This window comes from Ovis canadensis, chromosome 5, assembly GCF_042477335.2.
Source record: "Ovis canadensis isolate MfBH-ARS-UI-01 breed Bighorn chromosome 5, ARS-UI_OviCan_v2, whole genome shotgun sequence".
In the NCBI taxonomy this organism is placed as follows: Eukaryota; Metazoa; Chordata; class Mammalia; order Artiodactyla; family Bovidae; genus Ovis; species Ovis canadensis.
In genome coordinates this window covers 20,301,934-20,320,075 of record NC_091249.1, presented here as the reverse complement: position 1 = coordinate 20,320,075, position 18,142 = coordinate 20,301,934, and the positions used below count along the sequence as shown (strand labels likewise).

Here is an 18,142-nt window from a genome sequence, read left to right as displayed (position 1 = left end):
CCCTGGAGCTGGGTGGGAGGAGGAGATCGTCCCTCTTCATTAACGGGGGCCGTGCGGGCACAGGGAATCCATGGTCTCACTGTAGGCCTCCGGAGTTATGTTCTCGCTGTGCCACCTACTGCTGTGTGACCTGGGACAAGCAACTTCTCCCCCTGCGAGCCTCGGTTTTATCCTAATAGTCAGTAGAGAAACACTTGTCTCAGTGCCTGGCACACAGTCAGCCTTAATAAACAGTGGTGTTTTTTAAAGGTGGGGCTGGATCATGTGGAGCCTCTGATGCTGGGCTGAGCAACTGAGACACAACGGGGGACAGTGCCCCAGGCGCGGTTGCCCTGATCCTGTGGGATCACGGGGGGGCAAGGGGGCATGACAGGGGGAGAGGCTGAGTGACAAGGGTCCAGTTGAGAGCTCAGGCATGGCGACAGTGTCTGGAGGTGTTGCAGTCTTGGTATGAACTCAAGATCCTGGCTATTCTTCATCTTATGTCGAAGACGCTGCACATAAGTACGTATGACTATGGTATCTCTCGTCAAGAGAAAAGATAAGCAACCATAAACTCCCAGAAAACTGATGGAACTGACAGTACCGATGTCTACAATTTTGAGCAGTTGTCACAGTCTAAGAACAAGAGTTTGAAATCTACACACAAATGTCCTTTGGGTCAAGCTCAAAAATAACACTCTTTCTGGCAATTTGGTCTCACCACTTAGATTTGTAATATTTCTTTTTCAGTAAGTTTTTTTTTCCTCCAATAACTGGTTTTTTAAAAAGTTGGATTTTTTTTTTAAACGGAAACGGTAATGATGAAACTCTTTTTTGCTCAACATTATGACTTTGAGATTGCGGATTCCTTTGACCACTGTTTAGGTTTTCAGCACATTTATTTTATTATCATAATAATCATCAAGGGGCACTTAGAATGTTCCTAAATTTTTTTATTGCAATGAACAGAGTAAGATTTGAAGTCAAATCTCTACAAGTGAAATTGCTGGGTGCTAAAGCAATAACATTTTATATTTTGACAGCTGTTATCAATTTGTCCTCCAAAAAGGTTGTTTCCATTGACACCCTTGCCAGCAGTGTCTAAAATTTCTAAAAACAGACTCTTTTGAACACTTTCTGCCTGCATTCCTGGCCAGAAAATTCCAGAGGGGGGAGGTGAGTAACTGGTCCTTGAATTCACATGAGGTCAAATACATCAAATGATGGGAGAGTTTGGTTTTTTCCTGAAAACCATTTGTCATAGTCACAGAAAATTTTGTGTATGAATCTCTCTGAATTCCCTTTAGGGGTCATCATAAAACCCAACACCAATTTAAATTTTTTTTTTCTAAATCAAAAACAATCCATTTGGTTTCATTTGATTGTTTGGTCAGAGATGGGAAAACTGTCACGAGGAAGTCAATTTCATGTCACTCTGAAGGCTGAACACTGAAGTCCTCAAGGATACACGAGGTTCTTTAAAAATTCTCACGGAACTTCAGGAAGGTTCAGGAGGAAGTGATACTTCTGGTGAAGTAAAATTTCAGCAAAGTTCAGAACACCCTCCACATTTTTGCCAACGTCTTCGGGTTTTGGTTAATTGCAAAGGAAATGAAGTTTGCGACTTTGGGCATTGACAGAGGAGGCAGAGAGTCCTTTGGAGGGGAAGAGCCTGTCCTCTTTGGGCCTTCTGGTTGAACAACTGGGACTGGGGGCCAACAAGATCAAGTTGCGGCTGTGCCCAATGCCCTCCACCCAGATTTTCCCTTTTCATCCTCGCCCACACCCCTCACCCTGCCCCACTGATTCCTGTTTCTGCAGCCAGGGAGGGATCCCGGAGTGCCCATGAACAGGGAGGCCAGGGCAGGGACCTGAGAGAGAGGACAAGGTGGAGACACAGAGAGCAGACTCAGAGACGAGACAGATGGAGACTTGGAGTGGTGATTAGACAGGTGGAGACCGGGGAACAGGACACAGCAAGGGCAGGCTGGGGGCGCTGGCCCTGTGGAGTGGGAGGCAGGGCGGCTGAGGGATTCTTAGTCCTGTCCTGGGACTGGGGTCTGTTCTCTCCCAGCTGCCACCGGTCCTCATCCACTCCCTGCCCTTTGGCCTCCCCTGGGGATCCGCAGCTTCCAGCCTCCCACCTCCCTCTTTTCTCCCAACTCTGACACCAGATCTGATGATTCCCTTTCGGCTCACACACACCCCATGGCTCCCTGTTTCCCTGGAGCTGATTTTCAGCGATCTGGCAGTTATGACCAAGGTGAAATTAGCAGAATGAGTGAATAATAACGATAATATTTTAGGTTTCGTATACAGCGCTGAGTCCAACCCTTTGTGTACATCAGCCCTGGACCCCACAGCTGCACAGTGAAGGGTCTTAAATCCCTGGAGCCGCAGACAAAGCGAGGCCAGTGTCAAGACCTAGCTGACTCCAGAAGGAGAAGCTATTTCCTGCTCATTTCCGGATTTACGCCAGAATTGGAGGGGGGCCAGGGGGCAGAGGCGGAGGGTGGGGTGATGGGGAGCGTGTCTCAGACCCATCCTTCCAGCCTCACAAGTTCTGGGCCCTCAGCCAGCAACTAGGTCTGAAGACTGGGGCGACCCCTGGTGGTCGGTAGCGGAACAAAACTGTTAAGACATCCCTCTCCTCAACCTTATTTCCTCCTTTGGCAAGAGGGATGGGGTCCAATTCTCCCTCTAGGAGGACCCTCTCCCAGTAAAGGCCCTTAAAGCCACCTCTAAGGTCTGCAAGGAGATCCAAGCAGTCCATTCTGAAGGAGATCAGCCCTGGGATTTCTTTGGAAGGAATGATGCTGAAGCTGAAACTCCAGTACTTTGGCCACCTCATGTGAAGAGTTGACTCATTGGAAAAGACTCTGATGCTGGAAGGGATTGGGGACAGGAGGAGAAGGGGACGACAGAGGATGAGATGGCTGGATGGCATCACTGACTCGATGGACATGAGTTTGAGTGAACTCCGAGAGTTGGTGGTGGACAGGGAGGCCTGGCGTGCTGCGATTCACGGGGTCGCAAAGAGTCGGACACGACTGAGCGACTGAACTGACTGAACTAAGGTGGGCAGGAGTGGGAGATTATGAGCAGAACTGCCTGAGGTGGGGATCAGAGTTTCAAGGGCTTCTTAGACCAGCCTCTTAAATTTTTCAAGACGAATTTTAATTTTAAAGGCAACACATGCACATGAGTTTTAAAACGCAAACTTTACAAAAAGAAGGGGACAACAGAGGATGAGACGGTTGGATGGCATCACCGACTCGATGGACCTGAGTCTGAGCAAGCTCCGGGATTGGTGATGGACAGGGAAGCCTGGTGTGCTGCAGCCCATAGGGTCACAAACAGTCGGACACAACTGAGTGACTGAACTGAACTAATCAAAGGAACATGAGACTTCCTCCCCGCACTGATCCCTAGATCCCTGATTCCTTTTCCAGGGGCCACTGTTGTGACTAGGGTTTCCTTCAGAGACATCTGGACAAAAGTTCCCCCCAGTCCCGATTTTTAAAAGATGTACACAGACTATAACGCTTCTGCTTGTTACATTACTCTGTCTCAGCGAAGGTCAGTTTTGGCCTTTTTAACAGTTGCACAGCAGGAATTCCCTGGAGGTCCAGTGGTTAGAGCTCTGTGCTTTCACTGCTGAGGGCTTGGGCTCAGTTCCTGATGGGGGAACTAAGATCTGCAAGTAGGGCAACTTGGCCCAAAACAAAACAACCCCCACCCTCCACCGCCCCCATCCATACAGACCAGTTGAACAGCATTCCGTGGTGTGGATGTATGCACACTCATTTAAACAGACTCCCTTGGTGGACACTGAGGTTGTCTCCAATTTTTTGCAATTACCAAGAATGTGGTAATAATGTCTTCATTTCTCCTCTCCTCCACCCTTATCTTGAAAGAAGTAAACTGTTTATTTGGATTGTTTTAAATTTACAGAAAAATTTGCAGAGATAATACAGAGTCTCTGAATAGCCTTCACACAGCTTCTTCTATCATTAGCATCTTATATAGCCTAGTTCATTTGTCAAAATTAAGAAATTAATCTTTGTATATTACAATGAACTGAACTCTAGACTTTATTTGATTTATTCACTAAATGTTTTTCTGTTCCAATATCCAAACCCAGGATTCTCCACTGCATTCAGTCCATTATTTTGTATGCGTTTAAAAATAGTTGTTGGGAATTTCCTGGCAGTCCAGTGGTTTGGACTCCAAACGTTTACTTCTGAGGGCCTGGGTTCAATCCCTGGTCAGGGAAATAGGATTCTTCAGACTGTGTGGCCAAAAAAAGTGAAAAGTGAATAAAGTACTTAGTATGCAAGGCTATAATTAAAAAATGACTGTAGATTAAAATTTTCCTAATAAAAAATTAAATATTCTTTTGAGAGATTCTAGAAAATGGCCCTCCCAAGTAGTCGTACCAACAAGCCGTTTCACCAGGACTGTGTATATTCACAAACTTTTGCTTTTGTTTTTATCCTTGCCAAACCAGTGGGCAGAAAGTGGTACCGTGTCGTCGTTTCAGTTGGCATTTCTTCTGTAGCAGTGAGACTGGGCACCTTTTTCTGCATGCTTCTATGAACTGGTTGTCCATATTCTTTGCCTGTTTTCTACCGAGTTACTTTTTAAGCTTTATTTATTTGGCTGCGCCAGGTCTCAGCTGCAGCATGCAGGATCCTCACTGTGGCACAGGAACTCTTGGTTGATGTGTGTGGGATCTAGTTCCCAAGCCAGGGATCAAACCCAGGCTCCCCCCACTGGGAGCCTGGAGTCTTAGCCATTGGATCACCAGGGAAGTCCCTCCACTGAATTATTTTTTGAAAAATTAATTTAGAAGAGATTCTTACATAATAAGGAAAGTAGTTTATTCCTGGATATGAAAAACTATGTGAAATGGATCTTTCTTTTCTTCCAAACGATTTTCTACCTCGTTGTTTTGGATATAGGAAAGTTTCCGTTAATTCTCTTGGGTTTTCTATATATAGTCATACCACCAGAAGATAATATTAAGTTGAATTGTTTTTGAGGCATTCCTGCCAAAAAAGTCAACCTCAAATTAATCATGAGGAAACCACAAAAACCCAAACTCAGACACCACAGAATGACTGGCCTGGAGCTTTAAAAAAAAAAAAAAGAAAACCAACGTCAGAAAGGCAGACAGATTGAAAAATGTTCCAGATTAATATGATGTGTAAACCAGGATAATCTTTTATTACAGAGGACATTATCAAAATAGTTGGCAAAATCTGATTACAGTCTGGAGATCAGAACCTAAGTGTCCACTGACAGATGAATAGATAAAGAAGATGTTATATTTATATATATATATACACACAGAATGTATGTATACACACAATGGAATATTACTTATAACAGTCTCATAAAAAAGAAATCTTGCCATTTGCAACAACATGGATGGATCTAGAGGGGGTTATGTTAACTGAAGTAAGTCAGAGAGAGACAAATACTGTATAATCTCACATGAAATTGTTGCTATTTTGATGACCTCTTCAGAATGCTTTTCATTTGATTCGTTAGCATGGCAAATTTTATTAACAGACTTCCCAACACTGAACCATCTTTGCATCTCAGGCCTATGTTCCTTTGTTATAGTGTATTTTTCAAATGTATTACTTGGTTCTCTTCTAAAATTTCATTTGGGAGCTTTGTACCCTCATAGCGAGAGAGGTCTGGAGTTTTCCTACTGTGCCATTTTTGTTAGGTTTTGGTGTCAAGGATATGCTGGCTCTCACCATTCCAATCACTCATTTTACAGACAAGGTAAACTGGGGACCAGAGAGGAGAAGCGACCCCTTCAGCTCACTTCCAGATCAGGGCTGGACCCTAAGTCCTCATGTCCGAGGGATGAGGGCAACACTGGCCTTGTCCTTAGAGGGGACTTAAGTTCAGGCTCTGCACTATCTCACCTTGTGACCCAACGGACCTCAGTATTCCCGTCTGTAGGTAGTTTCAGGGTTGCTGCTGGGTCAAAAGCTGAGCGTGGATGGGTGTCGACTGAGCATCTCATCCAGTTGGGCACCTCTCTGAGTGTCCCTGCAGGGCTCCCAGGGTCTGTCCTCCTGGTCTCGAGCCCCCATCCAGCTGGGGGCCGACTCACCCTCGTGCGCGCCGCGTAGGTCTCCTGCAGCCCCCGGAAGTTCCTGGGCGAGAGCGCGAGCGGGGGCTGGGCCGGGGTCGGGACCCGGCGCGGGTCCGGGGGTGTGAAACTCTGCGCTGGGGGCTCGTCTGGGCTTCCAGGGCTTTACTGCCGGGAGGCGGGGAGAAGGGCCGTCGGCACCAGGACCCCCATCCCCAGAGACCCTCGAGCATTCATCTACTCTTCCTGGTATCCCACTCCCCAAAGATTCCAGGCTTCAGGATCCCCCATCCTTTCTCCCCTGGTCTTCTCCAGGACCGCTCCTCCGGGACTCCCAGTCTTTTCCATGGAAGCTCCGCCTCCAGGCCCCCGATCCCTCCCTTGATACTTTTCATTGCAACGTTCACCATCGCTCCCCGCTCCCCTCGGAGCCCCCATATACACCCGACCGCAGGGACCCATGCCTCAAGAGTGCCAACCCCAGTATAGGCATTCCCGCCCCATAGAGCCCGCCGCCAGGTTCTTAAACTGAGACCTTCACCTGGATCCCCTCCCAAGGCCCCGCCCACATGACCAGCCCGGCCCCGCCCCGAGCCCTAGACCCTTCCCTCCCTCCCCTCACTCACATGTGCTCGCGCAGCGCCGCCTCCCGGCCTGCGCAGGCTTCGCCCTCCGCCTCGGCCGTACGTGCGCGCCGCTGCGCCTCGTCCAGTTGCTGCGCAGATTTAGCGGCCGCCGCCTCCCAGCGCGCCAGGGCTTCTGCGGACGCAAGGCGCGAGATCAGGATGGAGCCCGGGCTCCTATTCCGCATACATCAACTGCGAGTTTATAGTCTGCATACTGTCTATGTGGTTTGTTGTATTGGAATTAAATTTGTGTGCTGTGTGCATGACCTTTACGTGTTATTTGCATAGCTTTTCAGAGGTTTACATGTCTCTGGGGAGTCTCTACACGGCATGTGCGTATTCTGCTGCGTTTGCATTGTTCTGCGATATCTGCCTGAACTTTGCGTATTATGCGCATTTCTTTCACAAGTTTTCACGTTGCTCTGCTTTACGTTTACACCCGTCTGTGTCTTTTGCCTAGCTAGGAAACGTCTAGGCTCCTCCCACCTCCAGCGTGCCCATCCTTTTTCATCCCAACACACCTGTGAGCGCCCCATTCTCAGCCCCCATCTGGGTCCCCTGGGCTTTGGCTTCTTCCATCTCAGTCTTCACTGTCATCAGTTGGGTCTGAAGCCGGCTCTGCGGAGTGGAGTAGAAATGACAGGGGAAGGGAGAGAAAGTGAATGGGCCCGGCCCTTTCTAGGGGAGAACACCCTGGTGCTCCTCGAGCTTTATTTGGAATGTCGTTTGGGGTCCTGTAGTTGTAAAACACAGAAATGGCCTCTGAAGTCGGGGGTGAAAGGTGCTTGCCTGCAAGGAGATCTTTGCCCAGGTCCACTGACCCCTGGGGCGTCCCAGGTGGCTCAGTGATGAAAGAATCTGCCTGCAGTGTAGGAGACTCAGAACATGCAAGTTCGATCCCTGGGTGGGGAAGATCCCCTGGAGGAGGAAATGACAAGCCACTCCAGTATTCTTGCCTGAAAAATCCATAGAGGAGCCTGGTGGGCTACAGTCCATGGGGTCGCAAAGAGCCGGACACGATTGGGGGACTGAGCACACCGACCCCTGTGCCAGGCCAACTGGATATAGAAAGGTTTAGTTCTGCCGACCGGCTCCGGTTCCAGTCCTAGCTATATCCAGATTCCTGGGGCTGGGGTTTCAGACCAGCACAAGACAATATGGTGGTTGATGATTAAGTTTCTAGGCTATTGGTCACCTCTGAGGACATTCTGCAAAGCAATTGGCTTGGTCTCCTCTGAGACTGTTTCATGGGGGCTAGGGGAGAACCATAATTTGAATCCAGGGCCAGCTGCTCTTAACTTCAGCTGCCCCAGGCCCTTCCCTTAGGCAGGCTGGAAAGGCATAGGGATGAATTTTCAAAAGGCATGAATTTTCCAGAATTCGTATGCTGCCCAACCTCTGCTGGGCCCACTACACAGTAGTTACTCAGTAAATGTGAGTGGTTGGGACTTCGAGGATGGTTCTTCTGCGAGGCCCAGGGTTGAGTAAGAGTTAAGAAAGGGTTAAGAAAGAGTTCAAGGGGGTAGCGAGAGGAGAAGGGAGGACCTGGCTGGTACCTCCTCCAAGAGGCCAACTTTAGCTTCCTAATTACAGGTGACACGAATGTCCCTCTCTCAAAATAGGGCTGCTGGACACTGCCTGGGGGGTGGTTGTTGAGTGGGTACTTAGGGGGAGGGTTAGCACAGGGCCTCCCCAGGGGGGCTCAGGGGTCTGCCCCATCCACCAGTGATGGGGCAAACAGCAGAGGATGGTGGAGCCTTCTTTTTATTTTTTTAAAGTTCATTTGTGTCCTATTTTATTTTTTATAATTGGACTATAATCGCCTTACAACGTTGTTAGTTTCTGGTGTGCAACAAAGTGAATGAGCTGTGTTACTGGAACTTTCTTGGTCAGAAGGTAGACACGAGGGGGAATTGGCCTGTAGGAGCTGGAAGGAAGGGTGCCCTTCTCATTTTCCTCCCTCAGTTGAAGAACGGGGGAATCCAAGGCCCCGAGGGGGAAGGCTGGGTGTGTGTGGGCACCCCTCCCCTCATTGTCGGGGTTCCCCAGCCCTCCAGCCTGCCCACCTACCTGGCGGCCCTCACAGGCCCTGAGGGCCTCCTCCAGCTCCCGGCGGACGCGCTCGGCCTGCTTCAGCCGCTTCGTCAGGGCCTCCTCGAGCCGGGCAGCCTCTGCCAGTCGGCGCCGAAGTTCCTCGACTTCGGGTCCGGGGTCTCCAGGCGGCGCCGTGGTGTTGGCGGCCGGCTCTGGGCAGCGGGGCCTCCGGGAGGCCGAGGAGGCCAGATTCCAGGCCAGAAGGGCTGCTCCGGCAGCAACCGCTGCCAGGAATACTGCGGCCCCGCACAGGGCGAACACCCGCCAGGCGCGCCCCGGCTCGGGCTCCGGCCCGGGCTCGGCCATGCCGCTGTCCACAGCTCTGGCCCCAGACGGCCACGAGCATTTAATTGGCACCTTGAGGAGCCAGGGACACCCACGGTTCCGCCCCTCCTGGCGGTGGTTTCGAGTTTATTGGGAGGGGCTGGACCCACGCCAAGGGCCAGCCCAGGCTACCGGAGGAGCCTAGGACAGGGCTGGGGATCCCGGGTTCCAGTCTTCTTTCTGCATCCCATGTGACCCTCTAAGCCTCAGTTTCCTCCTCTGTAAACTGGGGATGACTAGCTCCTGCCCTGTAGGGCTCTGTAGGAATCACCTGAGCATATCTGCACAAAGCCCCCCTTTGCACCAGGGGCCCTTGGCAAGGGTCTGGGGGTATACTGTCCTCCATTCTGTTCATGGAGAGACCAAACCTAGACGATGGGAGGCTGCTCGAAACAACTGAGGTCGACCTAGCTCAGGCGGCCGCACTTCTTTGTGACTAGCTGTGCGGCCCAGGGTGCAGACCCAAGGGTAGAGGCGTCCCATCTCCCTGCCCGTTCTTCACTAAGCCACCAGGGGGCGACAATCAGAGCCAGGCGCGTCTACACCGTTGCCCTGACTTTCCGGAGTCAAATCCTCCTCCTCCCTCTCTGCCCTCTTTCATTTCCATTTCCCCTTCCTCCACCCTACTCCCCGCTTTTCCTCCTCCTCCTCCATCCTTCCCCACTCCCCATCCTCCCCCTCTCCTTTGTCCTTCCCCGGCGAGGCCCCCAGCAGGTCTTCAGGGTCATTCCCGCCCCCTCCAGCCCTGCTGGGTGCTCTTCCGGCCGCGCATTCCTATCCCGGGGTTGCCGGATGGACCTTTCCTCCCTCTTTGCCCAGCTAACTTCCTTACCAGTTACTTCCCTGTCCACAGTGTGTCTCTTCCTCTCCCTTCCCCACTAACTCTGACCCCTTTTGATTGCCGTCATCTTGTGTGTGTTTGATTCCTGACTGCCTCTCCCATCAGACTGCGGTGTGTGTGTGTGTGTGTGTGTGTGTGTGTGTGTGTGTGCGTGCTGTGTCTGACTCTGCGACCCCCATGGACTGTAGCCCACCAGGCTCCTCTGTCCATGGGATTCACCAGGCAAAAATCGAGGAGAGGGGTTGCCATGCCCTCCTCCAGGGGATCTTCCCAACCCAGGGATCAAACCCGCATCTCATGTATGGCAGGTGGATTCTTCACCGCCATACAGCCACTGGGGCATCAGACTGGGTGAGCCCCGAAAAAGTAAAGCCTTCACCTGCCTTATTCCCACCGCGTGGGCCTGGCACACAGTAGCTGTGCAGTAAATGTGAGCTGAGAGGACACTATGCACAAGAATCTGTGTTCCTTCCTGACAGCCGCCCCTCCTCCCCCGTCCATTCCACAGGAAGAAAACAGAGCCCAGAGAGGCCAAGTCTCAGGGCAGGGACACAGAGCAGCTACAAGTCACTCCCAGATTCCTGCTGGAGCTGGAATCCCCCCCCTCATCCCCCAGGCCCTGCAGCACCCCTCACGCCTGGTTTCCAACTCCTGGCTGGGTCACAGTCAGCCAGGGAAGAGGGACATTTTCAGGAAGGAGAGAAGTTTATACCCCGGCCACTGGGTGGGAGTTTGGGGGAAAAAATTGAGCAGGTCAAACCCATATCAGGCAAAACTGCCTCCTCATCTGTGAAACACTACACATAGGGCGGGGGGGGGGCGGGGAGTGCTGTTTTGGGGCTTTCCAGTAGCCCAAGCTGGAGGTGGGGTGGAAGCGGGAAAGGACCGAAGTCATGTGAGAAGGGCTTCCTGGCAATCAAGAGAACCTGCTAGAAGCAGAGGCCCCTGATGCTGGGAAAGACTGAGGGCAGGAGGCGAACGGGTGGCAGAGGATGAGATGGTTGGATGGCATCACCGACTCAACGGACATGAGTTTGAGCAAACTCCGAGGGATGGTGAAGGACCGGGAAGTCTGGCGTGCTGCAGTCCATGGGGTTGCGTCCGAACGACTGAACAATAACCACTGCCTGAGCGGCTGAGAAACCCTGAGCAAGTCCAGTTACTTCTCTGGACATCAGTTTCCTCATCTGTTAGATGGGGCTGCTGATGGAGGGTAAAATGCCTCAGTCATTGGAAAGGGACTCCACTGGAGCATCTACTGAGCCTTCCTGTGAGCTGGGGGCACGGAAGTGATGGAGACCCGAGCCTCACCTTCTGGAGCCGAGATTCTCACTGGAATTGAATCTGTGCCCCCAGGGGAGGTTTGGCAATGTCTAGAGGCATTCTGTTGTTGTCACGTCCTGGCAATAAGGTGCTGCAGGCATCTGGTAGCAAAGGATGGTACTCAGCATCCTACAGTGCACGGGGCAGCCCCACCACAGAGAATGGTCCAGCCCAGACGGTGAGAGTTCAGAGGCCGAGAAACCCTGCTCTAGAACTTCAGGGTGAGGAGCAGGAGCTCCGAGCAGGGGGCAGAGACTGGCCGAGGCTGTGAGGCAGGAAGGAACTTGAATCAATATATAGAGAAATGGTCGGAGTGGGTGGAACAGGAGGAAGTTAGGGGATGGGAGGGTGTTGTCAGGGGGGGCCTGTGGCAGGGATGGGGTTTGGGGACACCGGGAAGTCAGTAGGAGCCGTGGAAGGGGAGTCTAAGATCATCTGGGTTGGGGCCCATGGTTCCAGAGGGCAGTGCAGAATCCTGGGCAAACACAAGGGGCCTGCCCCTAGTGCTACGCACAAAAAGTTGCCTGGACAATAGTTGGCATTCCAGGAAAACTTGGAGGAAGGAAGATAACAGGGGAGGAAGGAAATAGGGGCCATGGGAGGGTCAAGGAAGTGGGTTAAATGGTCTATCAGACAGAGGCCTTCAACTTTGAGCCCCTCCCATGTTTTTCTTTCTTTCTTTCTCTTTTGGTAGTGCCATGTGGCTTGCAGGATCTCAGTTCTCCAATCAGGGATTGAATCTGGCCACGGCAGGGAAATCCTGGAATCCTAACTGCTAAGCTACCAGGGAACTCCCCATACCTAACCTTCAAGTTTGAGAAGCAGAGAGGCTCTCTGGGGGAGGGGCTCTCTGGGGGAGGGGCTCTCTGGGGGAGGGGCTCTCTGGGGGAGGGGCTCTCTGGGGGAGGGGCTCTCTGGGGAGGGGCTCTGGGGGAGGGGCTCTCTGGGGGAGGGGCTCTCTGGGGGAGGGGCTCTTTGGGAGAGCTGGGTATGGCAGGGTGAATAAGAGTTTGGGGACGGAGGTGGCGGGGGCAATGTGACACACGTCTGTCCCGTGTCTGCACATCTAGGTTTAAGTCCCAGCCCTGCACTTTCTGCTGGAAGGGACTGGGAATCAGGACAAAGTGTTCCTCATCACAGCCACAGTTTCCTCACGGAACCACTGGATCAGAAGATCCAGCCAGGAGATAAGAGCAGAAAACTGCAGGCAGGGAGCACTGATGAGGATGTAGGTCCCTGATGGCTCAGCTGGTAAAGAATCCGCCTGTAATGCAGGAGACCCTGGTTCAATTCCTGCGTCGGGAAGATCCCCTGGAGAAGAGACAGGCTACCCACTCCAGTATTCTTGGGCTTCCCTTGTGGCTCAGGTGGTAAAGAATCTGCCTGCAATGCCGGAGACCTGGTTTGGAACCTTGGGTTTGGAAGATCTTCTGGAGAAGGGAAACACTACCCACTCCAGTATTCTGGCCTGGAGAATTCCAGGGACTATAGGAGTCACAAAGAGTTGGACATGACTGAGCGACTTTCTCTCTCACGTTCAGAGGAGAAGAGGGCTGGGGGAGGGGCAGTGGGGTGATGCCTGCCAGCACCCCAGAAATCCCAGGGAACATTCTAGAGCATGGAGGCTGAATTTGGATGTCCATGGGTGTCCACCCTTGCCCAACATGGCAGGTCCCAGTTGCTTGGGGGTGACATGATAACACTCCAAAAACTTGAGAGTACAATTTTTCCCCGCAAAGGGGTGTTTACTTTTTGGAGCCAAATGACACCAGAAGAGAGTTTCTAGAAACCATGTCAGCAAGAAGCAGGTGCCCCAAGCCTCACCCCTGAGCCTTCCCCAACTCTAGGGCAGACTTGGGCCAACTCCCCTACTTCACGCAAGACATCCCTCCAAAGCTGGCCCATCTTGGACCCCCTAGGTTACCCCATCCCTCCACCCCCCACAACCGCGTTGCCATGTGGTCCCCTCAGAACTGGCCGAGTCAGGAGCCTCACACAGGGAAGCAGAGAGGGAGCCAGACCAGTCCAGGTTGTGGCCTAAAAAACATCAAAATAGGGACTCAGGTACTTCCCTGGCTGGTAAAGCCTTTGCACTTCCAATGCAGGGATCCCTGGTCTGGGAATTAAGATTCCGCACGTCATGCAGAGCGACCAAAAACCAAAAATTAAAATAAATTTAAAAAATTTAAAAAAGAAACAAAAAACAGAGGCGGACAGAACACAGGCCCCGCCCCAAGCCCCGCCCCTCACAGGGCCTCCCTCCTCACTGAGTGCTCCCTCCCTTTCCAAGATCCTTCTCCGCGTCCAGCCCTCCGCCCCACAGACAGGCCACCTCCCCAGACCCTGACCCAGCCCAGCTCCCTGGCCCCTCCGAGCTTTCTTCTCCCAGGAGCTGCCCGATCCTTACCGGCCGGCTTTCTGGGATCTCATGTCAGCGGAGCGTTGAGGACCAAGACCGCGATCACAACGAATAGGAAGCTCGAGCAGCTGGACGCGTTGTTTTTGGAGGAGTTCTCATTCTGTCTTCTGGAGTAGAGATCAGGGCACTCAGGCAGATGCCGGGCGCTCGGGCCGCTCTAGGCTTCTCCGCTAAGAATCTGCACTCCTTCCCGACAAATCGCTGGGGAGCAGAGTGAGCAGCGCCCCCCGCCCCCAGTGGCTGTGTGACAGATGGGACGAGGCTGGGACTTAAACTTGGTCGCCTGAGCACCGAGGTATTTTTTCCCCCCGAGCCTAGGGGGTCGGGAGTTGGGTGAAAGGGGCGTGCCCCGGGGGGTCCTCTCAGACCTTAGTCGCTCCACATCGGCCAACGCGTCCTTCAGAGTTTGGTTCAAAATCTTCAACTCTCCTGGATGAGGGGTGGGGTACAGGATCAGGGGCAGGTCGGCTCGGTGACCTCACCCACTCGCCGGACTCCAACCCAGGCCGTGACTTTTCATGTCCTCATCGAGCCCCTGCTGAGAAACCTGGAGAACCCCCCCCTTCTCCCCAGCTCCACCCCTCCCTGTCTCCGGACCCCAGCCCTGGGACCCTCCCTCCCTACTTCTTTTCAACACCTGACCCCCACCGCCCCCCACTGCGGAACCCTGGCTGTGTTTTTCTCACCCTGAAACTTTGCCACCTGGGCCTGCTCCTTCTTCAGAGACTCCCTCAGGGTCACCTGGGTCAGAGAGGAGGGTCAGAACATGGACTCCTGTCCCTGGGCACTGGACGCCACCCTAGGCCCTGGAATCAGAGGAGCTCAAATCCACACCCCATTCATTTCCCTGCCAACCCTCTCCCTGCAACTCAGCCTCCCACCGTGAAGAAAGGGCACAGCCTCCCACCCTCCCCTGGCCACCCATAACAGTGTGATCCTCAAAGTGGGAGTTTTGAGGCCTCCACCCCACGAGAGAATTTGGAGGTTTCCTGTGCCCTAGACGAAGTTTTCAGATCCACTGGGGGTATTGCATAAAAAATTTTTTTTTAATATTTATTTGAAAAAAATGTTTTATTTGGTTGGGCTGAGTATTAGTTGCACATGCTGACCCCCACCTGGGGGGGTCATTAACATGCAACATGCTAATTTTGCATTTTGTTGCATCTTTAATTGCTGCAAGGGATGTAGGTCCATGACCAGGGATCACACCTGTGTCCCCTGCATTGGGGGCACAAAGTCACTGGATCACCAGGGAAGTCGCTAAATAACATTAAGAGGTCCTCCTAAAACCAGAAAATGGGGCAGAGTGCGGGTAGGGGAAGATTTCAGAGCCCAACTTAGATGTCCCTGAGAGTCTCTAGGTCCTCCATGTTAGAACAGAAGTGAAAATTTCAAATGCTCTCAGGATGCAGTGGAAGGAGCTGGGGAGGTCCTCTTCCCAGTCCCTAGAGAGGATTTCTGCTCCCCAAGATTGGCCCAAGGGGAGTTTCTAGGTCCTCCCATTCAAGTGCCAGAGTTTAGAGAGATTTCATACCCTACCGGGATACTGGCACCCATAATGGGAGTTTTAAGGCTCCCCAGAGCAGCACCTCAGGGAGAGTGAAAGGTCCCCAAAGCCTAGTGGAGACATCCAGGGGGCAGTCTCAAGGTCCCTCTGATTCTCCACAAAGACCCTGGGAGAGCCTCTCAAGTACCCGGCCTGTCTAGGGGGTGCAGTGGCTTACCACAGAACGGTTGCAGGTGGCAGCTTCGGCTTCCTTCTCACGTGAGGCCTGGTCTAGCTGGCGCTGCAGGTGTTGGTTGAGCTCCTGACACTCCTTCTGTGCTTGGAGGCCGTCCACGCAGGCCTTGCTGTTGGCCCTGACAGCGAAGTAGATGAGAGGCACAAGCAGCCCCACCACCGCCAGGAGCAGCAGGAGCCCCAGCCACAGCGGCAGCTTGCAGCGAGTCAGCATAGATCCTTCCAATTTGTCCATCATGGGTACTGGGCTGCAGTGATTAAAAAGTGGGTACCATAAGGGAACTGCCCTTAGGGAAGTTCCAACACGAGTTATATATAGGAGGTCCCTGGCACCACTATGGGCTAGGACTGCCCCCTGATTAGCATAATAGCGGTGCTGATCAATGAGGAGCTCCAGGAGGAGCCTCTGACTCGCAGATACTTGCAGATACCCAGAGGGCAGCCAGGCTCTCGGTTTAGGTTTCTAGGTTTCAGTCTCCTTTCTCCTTTTCCCGGGGAGAAAAAGATGAGTTGCTTTTGCCAAATTCTGGCCTTGGGGCTTTCTGGGTTGGATGCTGGCCAGTTCGATCCTGTGAGAGGGGAGTGGGGCTCCTGGGACACCCCATGTCAGGTCCTTGCCCTTCTCCTACATGTTTCTGAGCGTGACCATCGCAGTTACTGAGCAGCCGGTGCACGCCAGCTCTGTGTTCGTCTCTACCACAAGCGGAAGAGGCAGAGGGCATTTTTGGAGCTGCAAGTCCCCAGCTGGGAGAAATGAAACCTGAGACGCGAGTGGTGACTGGAGGCATGATTGTGTCTGACTTAGGAGACCGGGTGTAGAATTCAGGGATCTCCTGGTAACCTTGAGGGGTACACTTAGCGTCTCTGTCCCCTGCCGAGCGGACTAGGAGGCCTGGAGGGTGTCAGAGGACCGACCAGAGCCTGCAGGGAGGGGAGAAGCGCTGGACCTCCCAACACGACTCAGACTGCAGTGGTCCTACATGGCCACCAGGGGACGCACCAGACAACAGACAGCCACCCAGGCCCCTGTCCTGGCTCCAGGCAGGAACTTGCTCTCTCTGCCAGCATCTGTCTCTTCCACCCCCGGACTCCACATAAACCCTCTGAACTGTAACTGAACATGACCCTAAGCGGCCTTCCCAGGGCAGAGTCCTCCCCCATATCTTCTGTTTTAGCTGCTTTATGAAGTATGGAGATAGTAGTATCTAATACCCCTTCCTGAGGTGTTTTCACAGGTGTCAAAATGCCACCCCCTTTCCTGCTACCCAAGCCACTCACACCAGATGGAAGATGTTAACCACATGAGGATCACGACATGTACCCCCAGACCTACTGGGGGAAAAGGATGATAGTGTCAACCCCTGTGACCTCACCATCAGTCACTCAGAGAATCGTCCCCTCCCCTGGGTCCACTCGCCCCTCCCCTGGGCCTTGAGAATGCTTTTCAGAAACCTCTGGAGGCGTCAGGATTCTCTGGGGGCATAAGCGACTTGCCTCCTTGCAGGGCCCTGCAATGAACCTTTCTCTGCTACAAACTCCACAATTTCTGTGTATCTGTCTTCACTGTGTGTCAGGGACACGGATCTCAGTTAACGGAAGCTCGGTTTCCTCGACTGCAACGTGGGGACATCACAGGAGCGGCCTCGTCAGGAGGGGCAATGAGGAGTTCTGAGTAAAGCACTTTGCATCCAGGAGGCACTCAGTGCTGGTGTGGCTGGGCGTGTGACTCAGGGCAGACGGACTGGGGGGAAATGTGGAAGTCAGACCCAGGAGTGAGGAGCACATTTTGAGGAAAGAAGATCAGGTCCATTTGTGACACTCAGAACTCAAAGGACCTGGGTGGAGGGTGTCTAGGGAGAGACCTCCAAAGAGGCTGGGACCCTGGACTGACATTCCAGGGAACTCAGGCTGCACTGATCTCCCTTCCAAAGGATCAAGGGAACCAGATCTTCCTACTGGAGACTGGCCTGATTACACACTTCCTGTTGCAGGAAGTGACTTCTAGAAGGCAGCTGTGCACTTGTCCAGTGGCTCCTTTCAGCACAGCCCGACCACTACCCAGATTCTGTTGGCTCAGCCATTTGCAGGGTTTGCGGTCAGCTGGAACAGAGGCTACATGGGGCCAAAGCCAGGGATCCTGGTGTTCAGGATGACACCCCTCTGCCTGGTTACGCTGCTCACAGCAAAGACTTGCTTCCAACAACTCAAGAGCTGACTCTACACGTGGACGTCACCAGATAGTCTATCTGAAATCAGATTATGTTCTTTGCCCCTAAAGATGGAGAAGCTCTATACAGTGAGCAAAAATAAGACCTGGAGCTGACTGTGGCTGAGATCATGACTCCTTCTGGCCAAATTCAGGCTTAAATTAAAGGAAGTAGGGGAAAACCACTAGACCATTCAAGTATGACCTAAATCCAATCCCTTACAGTGGAGGTGTCTGATACAGTCAAAGGATTGAATCTGGTAGACAGAGCGCCTGAAGAACTATGGAGGGAGGTTTATAACACCACACAGGGGTCAGTGACCAAAATCGTTCCAAAGCCAAAAAAGTACCTGAAGGCAAAATGGCTGTCTGTGCTTAGTGACTCAGTGGTGTCCGACTCTTTGCCACCCCATGGACTGTAGCCCACCAGGCTGCTCTGTCCATGGGGATTCTCCAGGCAAGAATACTGGA

The 18,142-nt window shown here is 52.6% G+C and overlaps 2 protein-coding genes across 2 annotated transcripts; both read right to left on the bottom strand.

The window, feature by feature from the left end:
• Positions 1–5,185: 5,185 nt before the first annotated feature.
• On the bottom strand, positions 5,186–9,224 carry CCDC194 (coiled-coil domain containing 194). Its single transcript, XM_069589093.1, has 4 exons — positions 8,794–9,224; positions 7,245–7,341; positions 6,724–6,856; positions 5,186–6,265 (listed from the first exon to the last, which is right to left on the bottom strand). The coding sequence occupies exons 1-4, from the start codon at positions 9,121–9,123 to the stop codon at positions 6,115–6,117; spliced, it is 711 nt and encodes a 236-aa protein (XP_069445194.1). The 5' UTR covers positions 9,124–9,224; the 3' UTR covers positions 5,186–6,114.
• A 3,793-nt stretch (positions 9,225–13,017) lies between these two features.
• Positions 13,018–16,165, bottom strand: LOC138440123 (bone marrow stromal antigen 2-like). Its single transcript, XM_069589092.1, has 5 exons — positions 15,449–16,165; positions 14,411–14,465; positions 14,093–14,153; positions 13,713–13,831; positions 13,018–13,342 (listed from the first exon to the last, which is right to left on the bottom strand). The coding sequence occupies exons 1-4, from the start codon at positions 15,701–15,703 to the stop codon at positions 13,732–13,734; spliced, it is 471 nt and encodes a 156-aa protein (XP_069445193.1). The 5' UTR covers positions 15,704–16,165; the 3' UTR covers positions 13,018–13,342; positions 13,713–13,731.
• Positions 16,166–18,142: the final 1,977 nt, after the last annotated feature.